The sequence below is a fragment of the Emys orbicularis genome, chromosome 3 (genome assembly GCF_028017835.1).
Source record: "Emys orbicularis isolate rEmyOrb1 chromosome 3, rEmyOrb1.hap1, whole genome shotgun sequence".
NCBI classification, from domain to species: domain Eukaryota; kingdom Metazoa; phylum Chordata; order Testudines; family Emydidae; genus Emys; species Emys orbicularis.
In genome coordinates this window covers 189,253,739-189,269,227 of record NC_088685.1, presented here as the reverse complement: position 1 = coordinate 189,269,227, position 15,489 = coordinate 189,253,739, and the positions used below count along the sequence as shown (strand labels likewise).

The window sequence follows — 15,489 nt, the reverse complement described above, 5'->3', positions numbered from 1 at the left end:
GGAGGAGGATATGGTCCTTGGGGTCACTTTTTCCTCAGCACTGCTCTCATGTTCTTCTATGATGTTTTCTGGAGGCTCCGAAGCTCTGGATGCTGCAAGCTGAGGGGGTGTCTCTCGAGACTTCTTGGGTGAGGCTCAAAGCTCGAGGGGCATGCTGACAATATGCTGCCCAAGGGTCCCAATACGGCCACCGGGGTGGTGGTGGCATAGAGCCCAGCGGTGGTGTCCATGAGTGGCCATACCAGGATGGTGATGGTGGGGTCATCTGAGGGTACATTCTAGGGCCCTGCTGATATTGGGCACCATATGGAGCCTGGGAGGAGTACTGTGATGCCACCTCCTCTGGCTTACTGTCTGAACCCTCGCTAGAGAGCAGGGGAGCGTGGTATGGCAGCTGAGATGATTCCCATGCTAGGTGGAGACTTGGTCCAGAGGTCCTGGTACAGAGAAGTGAGCACTCGGATACATTCAATATGCGGAGGTGTCTGGAGTGGCGGAATTCCACTGGTACTGACTGGCTCAGTGCCAATGGCAGTGCCGGGATCTTGTCCATATCGGTCGCTTTAATGCCGGATGAGGTGTCGATGACGGTACCGATACAGACGCGTGTACCAGGAGCGCCTTTTTAGTGGAGTGCTTACTCCTGTCTCTCGATGCCGATGACTCGGTGTCCATGCCCATTGGGTCCATGAGCATGTCAATGGTACCTGCTGCTGTTGGTTTCAGTGAGCTGTGGGTAGCAGACTGGGAAGGTCTTGGTGCTGATGACACTGAGCATGATAAGGACTGCTTACAGCTATCTTGGGGCGCACTATCAGGGCTTCCCACCTTCTTTTTCAATGACTTGTGAGAAGGGTCAGCAGTTTGCTTCTTCAACCCACAGCCTTTAGATGTAAAGGGCTATGGGGAAGACTCACATCTGCCAAGTGACTCGTGGCCTGGGTCCTGAGAGCCGCCTCCATGAAGATAATCTTCTGTCGGAGCTCTTTGTCCTTACATGAACGTGGCCTGAGTTGCTGGCAGAGACCACACTTCTGCTGGACGTGGCCTTCCCTGAGGCAGTGAATGCACCGGGAGTGCTTGTCTGCAACCAGAATTGCCTCCGTGCAAGCGAGGCACTTCTTGAAGCCCAGTGAACTGGGCATTCCTTGTAGGGGAAAGAGTCCCCAGTGAGGAAGAAAAAGCGGGAGGGAAAGGAGGATAAAGTTTTTATTTATTTTAAGAGGAAAAAAAAAAAAGGGTAAAGAAAAAACTACAACTATACTAAGAGACTAACTATAGAAATGCAAATGATCGAAAGTAATGATCCTAATGGACTATGAATAGCTCCGTCTCTAGCGAGGGGTGGTTGAGAAGGAACGGGGAGGTGGGGGGGAACGGGACGGCGTTAGCCTGCGCGTGCTGACTAGACTCATGGTGCATCACAAGGAGAGACAGCGTATGGCGGGCCCAACGGGCACTGCTACCAAAGTTCTCCGATCAGCAGCACAATCATACCTACAGTGGAGCACCCATAGGGACACTACTCGAGGAACTTTAATTTGTAGGTATTTATAAAACAGGAAGACAAATTTCCAGAAATTGAACAGTAGATTATGTAATAACTTCTAAAAAGAGACAAGTAAATTCAGAAAGATTAGATTAAATTAGAAATTGGTAATTCTGCATTTTAATCTAAGAGTTATGAGAACTGAAGTTCACAACAGGATGCTTGCATTTCTCAAGTTACCCAAATAGGCATGCAGCAATTCTCCAAAAAAAGTATATTTTTGGAGTTGAATTTACTCATCCTACATGTACCCATATCATATATCATTTGAAATCTTATTTTATGTACATTTAAATGAGATATGTGGTGCTGTAAGCCTGTAAGGCGAGGCGAAACAATGGTACACAAAATAAGAAAGTGTCTTGAAGAGGAGTATACCTCTTTAAGGGCAGGGGCATGAACATTGCTGCAGACGCAGAGCAGGTCAGCACTGCCACATTAACAAGAAGAGGGTGGAAAGTACATAGGTGCAAGTCAGGCAAGAGAAGAGGAGGTTACTCACCTGTGCAGTAACTTATGTTCTTCGAGATGTGTGTCCCTGTGGGTGCTCAACTCCAGGTGTTGGTGCGCCCCTGAGCCTTCGCTCGGAGATTTCGACAGCAATACTTGTACCGGTCACGCATGCGCAGAGCCTGCCCCCACGCGTTGAGCATGCTTTAATACGTGTGCGCAACCAGTCTCCTCAGTTCCTTCTCTACAACTGAGGCTACCCCATCTCCGAAGTAGAGAGGAGGAGGGTGGGTAGTGGAGCACCCACAGGGACATTCATCTCGAAGAACGTTAGTTACTGCACAGGTGAGTAACCTCCTCTTCTTATTTGAGAGATGTCCCTGTGGGTGCTCTACTCCAGGTGATTTAAAAGCAGTGTATCTCAAGGAGGTAGGAACTTTGGATCTGGTAGAAATACGGTGGATAATACAGCTCTGCCCAACCATGTATCAGTGAGAGGGCCTTGAGTAAGGGCATAATGCTTAACAAATGTATGTTCAGAAGTCCAAGTGGCTGCTTTACAAATGTCAGCCAGAGGAACTTTGCGTAGAAAAGCCACGGAGATATCTACAGATCTAGTGGAGTGAGTTCTGATGAAGGCTGGAGGAGTTGCATTCTTTATTTGATAGCACAGACTGATACAATTGGAGATCCAATTGGAAAGTCTCTGGGTAGAAATAGGTGTCCCTTTGGATCGCTCCGCAATGGAGACAAAGAGTCTAGAAGAGTTCCTAAAGGGCTTGGTTCTATCCAAATAACAGGACAGAGCCCTGCATATGCATCGTAGATCCAAAGGAGTTTGCATGCGGACTGGGAAAGAAGGTTGGTAGGTTCATTGATCTGAAAAGACAAATGCACTTTTGGAAGAAATCTGGGATGTAGTCGGAGGATAACTTTGTCCTTAAAAAATATTGTGTAGGGTGGGTCTGTCATGAGAGCCGCTATTTCTCCTGCACGTCTGGCGGAGGTGATTGCCACTAAGAATGCTGTTTTCATGGAGAGGTGTAAGAGAGAGCATGTGGCTAGTGGCTTGAAAGGTAATTGAGTCAAGCAGGTTAATACTAAGTGTAGGTCCCATGGATGTGTAGGGGGTTTAATGTCCGGGTATAGGGATTGTAGCCTTTCGAGAAAATGCTTGGTGTCTGGATGGGCAAAAACAGAGGTATAATCGATCTTGTGGTGAAAAGCTGTAATAGCAGCTAAATGGACTTTGATGGAGCTGAAAGGCCAGATTGCTTAAGGTCGAATAGGTAGTCAAGTATTAACGGAAGAGGTGCGGAAGTGGGAGGAATTTGTTTGGTCAAGCACCATTGTGTGAATCGCTTCCACTTTCGGAGATAGGTGGTGTGAGTAGATTGTGTTCTGCTGTGTAAGAGTACTCTTTGAACCTGTTCAGAGCATGCTAGTTCATTTTGTGAGAACCATGTAGGAATCAAGCTTTGGAGGTGAAGCATGGATAGGTTGGGGTGGAGAAATCGGCCGTGTTGCTGTGATAGGAGGTTTGAAGTTAGGGGCAATGGAATCGGTGGGCAAATTGACATTCTGGTGAGGAATGGATACCATGGTTGTCTGAGCCATGACGGGGCAATCAGAATTACCGTGGCACGATCTGTTTGAATCTTTGTCAGAACCCTGTGGAGAAGCGGTGTCGGGGGAAATGCATACAGTAAGTCTTGATGCCATGAGATCATGAGCACATCTCCTAGGGCATGTTTGCCTAGTCCTGCTCTGGAGCAAAATTCAGGACATTTCTTGTTCTTCGCAGTTGCGAAGAGGTCCAGCGTTGGGTAGCCCCAAATGCGGAATATGTTGCATATGACTGTCTCGTTTATCTCCTATTTGTGATCCTAAGGAAACTGTCTGCTTAGTTTGTCGGCAGTGGTATTCTGGGCCCCGGTAGATAGGTGGCTGATATCCAGATGTTGTGCGCAAGGCACCAATTGCAGAGCTTCATAGCTTCTGTGCAGAGCGAGTGAGATCGAGCTCCTCCCTGTCTGTTTACATAGAACATGCAGGCAATGTTGTCTGTCATTATTCAAACATGGTGGCTCTGAATGAATGGGAGGAAGTGACGTCAGGCGTTGTGTATGGCTCGAAGTTCTAGGACATTTATGTGTAGGGAGGGTTCGGTGGAAGACCATAAACCCTGAACTGTATGGTGGGACATGTGTGCTCCCCATCCTGCAAGGGATGCATCGGTAGTCATTAGAATGGATGGAGCATCCTGGAAAAAAGGGACTCCTGAGCAGAGGTTGGAGGGAATTATCCACCATAGGAGGGAGTCCTTGACTCTGAAGGGTATGAATAGAGGCTTGTTTAAAGCGTGTACGTTCGGTCTGTAAACCATGGCCAACCAAGCTTGGAAGCACTTCATGTATAGGCGTGCATTCCTGACCACAAAAGTACACGAGGCCATGTGACCTAAAAGTTGTAGGCAGTCCCGAGCAGTGACCTGAGGACTGTTGCAAAGTTTCGTGACCAGGAGTGTTGAAATGGTCGAGCGGGAGAGACGCTATTCCCTTCTGGGAATTGAGGTATGCTCCTATGAACTCCAGTGGTTGGGTAGGAGATAAGGTGGATTTGTTTCTGTTTATTTGTAGGCCGAGGGACAGGAAGCAGGCGACGGTCAGCTGTGTGCATCGAAGAGCTTCGTCAAGCGTTGAGGCTTTGAGGAGACAGTCATCGAGGTAAGGAAATATTATAACCCACTGTTTCCTGCAGTTTTTTTGAAGATTTCTTCTCCTTTTTGGAGGCGGGGGGGAGAGGGGGCGCTGCGGTGTGCAGCGGAGTCAGCGCCCAGGTCTGAGGCTGGTCCTAAGGACTTCTGCATGTGGGCACATTTTGGGGGGATGTGGGATTCCTCCAAACATTTTATACATTTTGCGTGGCCATCTGAGAGAGGAATGGCATCATGGAGGTAGAGCAACGCTTAAAGCCCGGGGAGCCAGACATGTTGAAAGTGGCTGCCGCTGACAAGAACAAGCAAGTTTTTTTTTTTGGTGTTTTTTTTGAGAAAAAAATAGGGGAAGCAGTATTTAACTACTACTGGGAAACTAAAGTAATAAGGAAATTATTTTAAACAAAGGGAGAGAAAATTCTCTAATGAGTCTGCTGAGCTCCATCTCAGGCCGGAGACAGTAGAGAAGGAACTGAGCAGACCAGTCGCGCATGCATATTATTAAAACACGCTCAACGCGTGGGGGCAGGCTCTGCGCATGCACGACCGGTACGAGTACTGCTGTCAAAATCTCTGCGTGAAGGCGCAGGGGTGCACCAACACCTGGAGTGGAGCACCCACAGGGACATCTCTCTCAAAGAAGTTCTCTTTCAGCCAGACTAGGCAGAGCACCACCCACCCTCCCCACCTTGAAAGTGGTAAAATACCAGGTTTGGTAAGGTTCTGCTGTAGGCGCACTGCGCTAGCCGCTCTTTTCTTGGGAGACTGGGAAGGAATTTTTCCCTCACCGCCAGATTGGCCAAGGCAGAATGGCCTTCCCCACAGTGGGTTGGTGGGAGGGGAAGGGGGGCTTGGTTAGGTTATAATATCACAACTCATTCTGTAAGTGTGGAGAGGATGTCCAGTGCAGGTACTCTGACACTCCGTAGGGAAGGGATACAGTGATCAGATAATTGGTTTTGTAAAGGATTTAAAGGAGATGTTTGTTAAAAGAGTGGAAATGGGGTGGGAAAGTGTTTTGGGGCTCCTATGACTGGCAGGGGAGGGAGCCGCCACTCCCCCCCCCCTTCATAGCCCACCTTAACCCTCATTTGGCAGAGAGGAATGGAAAGGTCCAGCAGTGGGTTGGCCAGGGACCAGGATGAAGGGGCTGACAGAAACCCTTTGGGTAAATATTGAAATGATCATAGAGTTACTTGCACTGTATACTTTTATCTGGGGTACTTCCAAACACTCAATAATAAAGTTGTGGCCTAATTAAACCACATTCAGTGTTTCCTGTCCTTCTTCCGGTATAGCCAGGCAACATGACTATGGCTATAGTTTTTACTGTTTACATTAATTTCAACACCTTAAGGTGGTGTTTACTAGTCAAAGCTACCAAACAACAATCTATTAAAAGATTTTTATTGGATTTGCATAGGCAAGTATTTCCCCCCAGAGATGATGAAGCTGTTGAGCATGTGGTGAATATCAAGATTTTGTAATATACTAACATGAAATGTTTTCAAATTGCATATTCTTAATTGTCAAAGTATCTCACAAGTGATTATAATAGTTTTCTATATTTTCCAACTGAAATTTGCTGACTAGATCAGTCTCTCACTGAAGGCTGTGCAGCAGTACCAGAAGATTGCATGCCCATAATTTGTACTGCATCGTGGGTAGACATAAATGTATATGAATTCCTAATGTAATGCTTCTCAATTGGTAATTGTTTGTACATAGAGTGTAGCAGTTCGTCTGCCTGGTAGAAAGTTTTAATTTGTAATTGTCTATTGCTAGCTGTAATGGTCAGTGCTAGCTTTTGAAATATTCTAGAAAGTAGCTTTCTGATTTAGTGACACTTATGCACAGGTCAATATTAGGTGTTGGAGATTACAGTTTCATGTTATGAATAAGCAAAATCTATGACCGAAAGAAGCCCTTGCCTCTGCACTGAAGAGGGATGAAGAGCACGTTAAAGGCTCTTACCAACTATGTCAACAATATAACAAACCCATCTGACCCGTAATCACATTCAGAGGTGCTTATCAACATGTCCACTGGACTGCATGTAACATCAGATGTACAGGACTCTCAACTGAAAACAGCAGATGTTGATGAAGAACAAATGAAGAGATTTGTGAGAGGGTGCACTTGATTCTGATGGGACACAAAGCTTCCTCAGATATCTGGCATCGAAACATTGCCCCCTCAGCAAGTTCGCAGATGACACTAAGCTGGGGGGACTGGTAGATATGCTGGAGGGTGGGAATAGGGTCTAGAGTGACCTAGACAAATTGGAGGATTGGGCCAAAAGAAATCTGATGAGGTTCAACAAGGACAAGTGCAGAGTCCTGCACTTAGGACGGAAGAATCCCATGCACTGCTACAGACTGGGGACCCACTGGCTAAGCGGCAGTTCTGCAGAGGGGTATAACAGTGGACGAGAAGCTGGATATGAGTCAACAGTGTGCCCTTGTTGCCAAGAAGACTAACAGCATATTGGGCTGCATTAGTAGGATGCAGCCCAGCAGATGGAGGGAAGTGATTATTCCCCTCTATTTGGCACTGGTGAGGCCACATCTGGAGTATTGTGTCCAGTTTGGGGCCCTCCATTACAGAAAGGATGTGGACAAATTGGAGAGAGTCCAGCAGACGGCACTGAAAATGATTAGGGGGCTGGGGCACATGACTTATGAGGAGAGGCTGAGGGAACTGGGCTTATTTAGTCTGCAGAAAAGAAGAGTGAGGGGGGATTTGATAGCAGCCTTCAACTACCTGAAGGGGGGTTACAAAGGGGATGGAGCTAGGCTGTTCTCAGTGGTGGCAGATGACAGAACAAGGAGCAATGGTCTCAAGTTGCAGTGGGGGAGGTCTAGATTGGATATTAGGAAAAACTATTTCACTAGGAGGAGGATGAAACACTGGAATGGGTTACCTAGGGAGGTGGTGGAATCTCCATCCTTAGAGGTTTTTAAGGCCCGGCTTGACAAAGCCCTGGCTGGGATGATTTAGTTGGAGTTGGTCCTGCTTTGAGCAGGGGTTGGACTAGATGACCTCCTGAGGTCTCTTCCAACCCTAATCTTCTATGATTCTATGGTCAAGACCACCAAATTTAAGTCTGGCAAGGGAGGGAGAATCACAGCAGCTATCAGCCCAGATATTGTTTTCTATCCTTAGCAAGATACAGAGATGATGTTTCAGAGGTGATGGTTGTTAGTTACCCAATAGGATCTGTGCCTATTTCCCTCTTCCAAGCTGATGGAACAATGGAAAGAACACACAAAGCTGATTTTGGATATGAGCTGGAAGCTCAAGTTGAATGAATCCATGAGCTAAGAGCATGCAACAAAGAAACCATAGTGTACGTGAGAGATATCACAGGTTTCACACAAATGATGGCTGGAGACAAATTCCATACATTCAATAAAATTGGCTACTGAGTACCTGAGGCAGGCCCTAACAGATTTGACAAAGCTAATTCTGTAATCGAAGTCTTTGACAGATGACAACAGTAACTCTGTGAAAACTACAGAAAGGCAGCACCAGACAGGATCTAAGGTTGGATATAAGAAATACCAGTGGGTCGTGGACGCCCTGTGCCTCCATGGAAAAAGTTTCTAAACGTGGCATCCAACAATCACTTATAAAAGTCCTCTGTGAATACATGGGTCAAAATGCACCTGAGATTGTAGGAGCACACCCAACACAAACACTCCTCCTTGCTGGAGGCTTTTCCAACAGCGAAGTAGCAAAGTCTGTCACCAGTAGATGTGCTGAAGAAGCACAAAACTTGTACAGTACTCAAGAGGAAGCCAACGCGAAGATGCTTCTGCATGCGTATGGATTTTTGGGTCTCTTGATGTCAAAGGAACTGTAGTTTTTAGCTCACTTGATACAGCTGTTTTTGTCCTTGCTGGTCATTTTCCAAAAAAAACCTGAGCACATGGCTAATGCATGGCTTGAAATTGGCACCATTACCAGCACAACTGACAAGTGTTGCTTCATATCTGTACATGCAATTTGTTACGCCCTCACTCCTGACTTCTGAAACATATTTTCTGCTGTACACGCATTAATAGGATGTGACTGTGTCATGCCTATTTGAAATTGGGGAAAAACTATGTTTAATGTTGTTAAAACAAAGGGAGCTTACCATTTCACAGATCTTGCCAAATCAGGAGAAAGTAACACACACCCTGCAACTTCTGCAACAAGAAATTTGGTAGCACTGCTGCATGATCAGAGTGAGGACGAAAAAGGATGAAAGAGACCTGTATCGCTTGTGCCTCAATCTAGGCTAGTCTAGAAAGGACAGGTCACTGACCAAACTTCCACCAGGTGGGACAGTTTTGAAGAGCGTATCAAAAGAACATCTTGGCAAACAAAGATTTGGATGTCTTTGCTCATAGGTAAACCATATATTGGATCACCATTGCAACATGGATGGAAAAATGTGGATGATGAACTACTTCTTGTATTCTTCAAGGGCCCAATGACATCTGAGCTTCTACAAGACCTTATTTGTGCCTGTACCAGTAGGGTCACTGCATAATCAACTGTGTCTGTAGTCAGAACAATCCGCCCTGCACATAACTGGGTACAGGCCAAGGCAATGAAAACTGGGATACAGACTAACATGGCTACCCCCTGATATGTGATAACCCAGAAACTCCTGACAGACATCATAATGAAGAACAAGATGATGTTGATAATGATAATGATGTTGACTAGAAATGTCACCAGCACTATTACATTTCAGTGATACTGGTACAAATTTATTATTAGATTTTGTTCTACTTTTTAGATTGTTCTTGCAATGCTTTGAGGTCACAAACAAATCCAGTTTTTTGTCTTGAAATAATACATGTCGTTCAACTAACAAAAATGAATCAAAATATTTCGGTGGTCATCATTTTAACATGTTGATGTCATTGTTTATCCTCATTTCCATGGTAATAGTATCACTTGTCAGCTCCACACCATACCTCATCATAGAGTAGACAATTAACTTTTAAATGATTTATGATGTGCATGTACGCAGAGATGGTACATTAAGTCAACCAAATTGGTTGTGTCTGCTACTCTCCTAAAAGGAACACACCAAGTGCCCCAGCTGCTCACAACATTTACTCAGCAAATCAGAATGAACATGAACCTAATCAGTTTTACTCCTCTGACTCACCCAAATAGCTGCATGCAGAAACACCCAACAATCTGCTAATTTCTGTTGGGAATATATGATGAGAAGAGAGAAACAGGAATGACTCCTTCAGTTTATCAAGAGCCAGCTTCACTCTGTTGCTGCAGAAAGTGCTACAGGCAGCAGCAGAAGCACCAGCGTGAAGGGAACAGAATGAGTGCAACAAACCAAATAGAACAACAATGTGGGAAATACTATAAAGAAAGGACTAGAAGAGAGGAATGGATAAGAAACAAAATATCAGGGGAGCAAGAAGGAAAAAAAATGAACTGATTACAAACTGGTTAAATGAGGTGAAGCTTATCTGAATTCCTGATATCAATTCAATTAACAACCATAGTTAATCTGATTGGTAGCTTAAAAAGAAATGCAAATATAAAATCTGCCTCACAAAATTTTGGAATCCTCTCTACACTTCAGTACAAGTGTCATTTATTTTATACCATGATTTGAAGTCAATGGGACTAAGCTCAATTGTGAGGGTTTACAACATCAGACCTTTGATTTGACAGCCAAGATGAATTTTGATTACACTACTGAATATTGACAATGTGCAACACAACAAAAAGGCTTTTTATAGTTATTTTTTAATTTAAATAAGCTTTCTATTTTATTTTTTATTTAAAAAATGAGCTGCCAAATTCCTGATATCACCCAGTAAGTCCTATGCTACCACACTGTTTCTCAGTGTGGATACAGACACACTGTACAGATACAGAACATTCATCAGGGTAGGCAGTATATATTGGGGGGGAAGGGGAGGGAAGGAACAAAACTGACTGCCTGTTGCCAAAGCTTTAAATTAGAGAATTATGAAAACTTATTCTCTTGGTAAATGAAAGTTTCTTTTCATGCACTGAGTAAATATATGATTTATGGTAGATGGCTGTGGCAACTCATGTCAGGCATCTAGTAACAGTGTCCAGTGCACGACATCTAAGACCGTCAACAACATACCGCATTTTTAAATGCTTCTTGTTAAACGTTTGGCACTGGCAGATCTGAAGCGGTGCCATAGCACTTATACAAATGTTGGAAAATTGCCACACCAGTGACAAGAGATTAAAGAGCCCATGATTGCTGAAACACAAAGAATGGCCTGAGAACAAGAAATCTGACAAAGAAAGCACTGTAGAATCTTTTGCAGCCAGCACTCAAGTGCAGAAATTTGGAAAAACTCAAAGGAACAGAGTACATATAGGGTAGGAATTCAGTACTGGAACATACTATCTCTGGATTTTTAAAACGTAAATGTGTCAGAAAGGGTGAAAAAATATATCAAAGAATGACAGAAGTTGAAGACGAAGGCTACACAGAAAATGTATTTAGGTTTTTTTTGTGCTTAGACATGCTTAGGTTGCATATAAAAAGTGTTACCAAAAAGAGATTTTGTCCAGTGATGTTACCCAGTTACCAGCACAAAAAACCCCAAAGAGAATATTGTTAGCCAAAAAGAGCCCGTAAGATGCGGGAAGTGCTCTTTCAAAGGATTTTATTATTAAGAACATTACAATACTAAAACTGGGACATTATGGTTCATCGGTCTCAGTTTGACCTATTTCTTCCTTCCACTTAGAGGGGATAGTTATATATGTCTTACTGCATTATAAGCAAACAACAGAGACAGGGCTGGTGCTTTTCTTTTTTTTCAATGTAAGAAAACAAAACAGTGCATCATCATGAACATCTTTATAAAACCTCTAAACCTTGCAGCAACATCGTGAGCACATTAAATAGATAAGAAAACTCCTATGGATGATCTGTTTTTTATATATTTATTTTAAGATAAATACTCAGCACCCTAAATAAAACTTAGGTAAGGAGCCATTTTATCATTTTTAAAGGCTTGAAGAGCAGTCCCTATGTGACATCCAATGATACTCTCTGCTCATGATATCACACACCCATCACTGAACAGCATTCCAGCACTGAAGTATGAAGCTGCCTTTCAGAAAAGATGGCAAGTCCACTTTCTGTTCCAAATTACACAGGTTAGTAGACTTTTATTTATATTAAATATTAAAATTGAATAATATAATTAGTGAAGTACCCCCCCATGTTTAGTTTCATATTACATTAAATTCACCTTATTCTCTCTCCACAATTTCAGTCAATGTACTGCACATATTTATATACGTAACTGCGTGAGAGAAGTGTTTGGAGAAAACTGCTGGATTTGGCAACTGGGTGAAGTCGAGACTTTTGGCACTCAAGCATGCATGGGTTACGCTTTGGGAATGTTGCACTCCAGCAGGGTATTTCTGCTAATATGAACAGCAATAAAACAATTAACAGTGTAGACATGTATAGTGTCATCTCTGTATTTCAGAGATAATAACCCATTGGGATTATTCAGAGCAGTTTACACTCCAGTTATTGTTTCAGGGTCTGTGCAGAATCAAGACAACACCATTGCATCAGTTTTCATTCAGTTCGTATTTTTAAAGTTTTCTCTGCAATACCTAGGTGCAAGAAGCTTTTTCTTCTAAAGGAAAGCTTCAATTCTGAAGCACAATTCTGTGATAATGGGTGGATTACACCACCAATTCCACGACAGAAGAGCCAGCATCCTGCATATTACTCAGGATTGGTAATATATAAAAGGTTTGGTATATTCTGTTGCAGAGATGCCACATTAAATCAGATTGTTTGTTTTCATGCTATATTTTACTACACTCCTAAATCTTTCAGGTACTTTCATAAGGTACAGAATTAATGTAAAATCCTTATTTTATTTATTTAAGAGCCAACAGTGTAAGTGTGCACCTAAATATTTACAACGTTTTGTTATGGCAGTGATTTTTCATTATTTTGAATCCTAAATCTAATCCATTTGTGTTGCCAACCTACACCTCTACCTCGATATAACGGTGTCCTCGGGAGCCAAAAAATCTTACCGCATTATAGGTGAAACCGCGTTATATTGAACTTGCTTTGATCCACCGGAGTGCGCAGCCCCGCCCCCCCGCAGCACTGCTTTACCACGTTATATCCGAATTTGTTTATATCAGGTCGCGTTATATCAAAGTAGCGGTGTACTGTGAAGTGGTCCTGTGCTATGCTTTGTTCTGATTGGTTTTCACTTTTCAGCTACATTTGTTTTTAAAATTAAGGTAAACAATTTTGTACTATGAAGAGAGTTGGGGGAAGGAACATTAGAGATTTTAAAAATATCTGGTCACAAATAAAAAACGTTTCTTCAAAACTATTGTGCAGTGATATTTGAGAGCTACAGATGTACAGTAGTGTACAATTATTTCTCTTCAAAACAAAAATGTACATTACCATGCCATGGTCAAATGTGAAAACACCAACATCACGTCCATGATGAATGTGATTCCGTCTGATAATGGGGTTTCCATGGTTTTTAACCCAAATTCCTGCTAATGCATTATTGGAGATCTCGTTGTCCTCATATATTCCCTGGCAAAAAGTAAGTAAAAACCAAAAATCAACAGTAATAAATAGTTCTACAAAAGTTAGGAGGGAAATTAGAAATAGAAAATACCTGTGCATGATCTGTAATATAAAGTCCAACATTTTCACAGTCGCTGATGTTACAGTGTTTGATAGTGGGACAAGCTCCCTGGCCACTAACACATACTGCAGAGCCCACTGGAAGAAAAGTGTACAGTTATCAAAGATTCAAAGTGTAGTGTATTTATAGATAGTTTGGCCCTACTCTTACAAGAAAACATACAGTATGCAATGGCATCTAAAATGGATATTTAAAAAATGTAGCATTCATTTAATGCCTTTTATTAAAGCAATGAAAAGTACTGTGCCCAGACAGGAAACTATTACCATCCCCATTTTGCAGATATGGAAGCTGAGGCAGAGAGAGTTTAAGTCACATGTCAAAAGTTACACAAACAGCATGTCACTGGCAGAATGGGCAATATTTTGTATATTTATTTAAGTTAATAAAAAAATAGTTCATCCAACTTCTCACACCCTCACTGAACAATATGCAGAAGAAAAACACAAGATACAACAAAACTCTCTACACTCTCTCAAGACTGCTAACTACTCCCCCACTTGAGTCTATTTACACCATCAGTAATCTATCATCTTCAAGGGCCTGGAGCAATCAAATATTTTGTATCATGCCAAGATCATCAACAAAGTATTGCATTGTCTAACTAATGGGGAAGAAGAGCAGGTTCCAGAGTAAGGGGCTCCTCTCCAGAGACACCCTTCCACTAATCTTCAGTAGGGCCAGGATCTCATCCATGATGACTGGTAAGCAGACATCAATAATAACTGTTATGCACTCCCAACATGAAATATCACCATCCAAACAGACCAGGGCACTCTGTACCAGCTGTAGTTTCTAAATGATCTTCAGGCATAGCTTTATGCATGGTAATAATTTCAAAGTGACTAAAGCATAGATAAATTATAGCAAGGTCTGCATCCAAAAGGACAGGTTCTAGCCAAATATAATTGAGAGGGAAAAATGTTCATGACTAAGTTTTGTGTTGCATATGGACGAAAAAAAATTCTGTTCACTGCAATTATCCTATTTCAGTAACAGTGTTTAGAATTAATTTAACAGTGAAGAGGACACTAACCTGTACAGGTACTTCGAATGATACAGTGATCTATTATTGGGCTGCAGTTCACGGTAATCTCTAAGCAGTGGTGTGCATTGTGGTGTTGAGCAGATTTGTCATCAGGATTGAACTAAAAGAATAAAATTTAATGTTTTGATATTTTTTAAAAAAGCATAATTTTGGAAATTATTGGAAGTTCTACTAAGGTTGCTTACCCTGATTGTCATATACCCAACGTACGCATCTTCAGAACCCTCCATAAAAACGAAGGTGGAATCCCTAGTGTTTTCTATTATGACTTTATCTGCTACTTTTCCAGGTGCTGTAAACAAGAAGTTATTTTAAAAGCTTACTCTTTTCCTATGAAAACTGAAAACAAAGACGATGCAATTTCAAGTTCTACAAGTGAAAAAAAAGATGCGGATTCTCAGGCATATTTACATTAGGAGCACTTTACCATATAGGAATATTGATATACTATACTGGAAAAGTGCTCCTAATGTGGACACAGCAATACCAGCAAAGCTGTGCTTTGCACTGGCATAGTGCAACCACTCCCCATGAGCAAAACAAGCTATTCTAGTAACAATGCAGTTTTGCCAGTATAGTTGTTTACCACCTTCTGCCAGTACAGCTGCGTCAGTCATAGGTGCAAAGAGGATCCCTGACCTAGCTATACCAGCAGAAGTCTGTAGGATAGACGTGGCCTTAGTTTAGATGCAGTTATACTGGCATAAAAGTGCCTTTGCTAGTATAGCTTATGTTGTTCAGGGAAGCACTTTTTTACTGGTGTAAAAGCCACACCTAATACTAGTATTAAATATATACCAGCAAACCTTTTCTAGTACAAACTTGGCCCAGGAGTTCTGACTTCCAATTCCCTAACTACTAGGAAATTGTTCCCCATTAAAACAAACCAGAAATAGATAATTCAATATTGGGCTCAAACTTGTACTATTGTAAAACAGTTACAACCTGGTGCTGTATATGGTCTGGATTCTAAATCGTTTTATTAAGACTAAATACATAA

At 42.5% G+C, this 15,489-nt stretch overlaps 1 protein-coding gene across 2 annotated transcripts in view; it reads right to left on the bottom strand.

Moving 5' to 3' along the window:
• The window catches only part of FBXO11 (F-box protein 11), a 100,704-nt gene that overhangs the window by 41,254 nt on the left and 43,961 nt on the right, over positions 1–15,489 (bottom strand). For both annotated transcript variants that reach the window (XM_065400459.1, XM_065400460.1), the window contains exons 7-10: positions 14,675–14,781; positions 14,478–14,589; positions 13,412–13,518; positions 13,189–13,326 (exon numbers count right to left, since the gene is read on the bottom strand). In XM_065400459.1, coding sequence (XP_065256531.1) covers positions 13,189–13,326; positions 13,412–13,518; positions 14,478–14,589; positions 14,675–14,781 — 464 coding nt within the window. The remainder of the gene's footprint in view (positions 1–13,188; positions 13,327–13,411; positions 13,519–14,477; positions 14,590–14,674; positions 14,782–15,489) is intronic.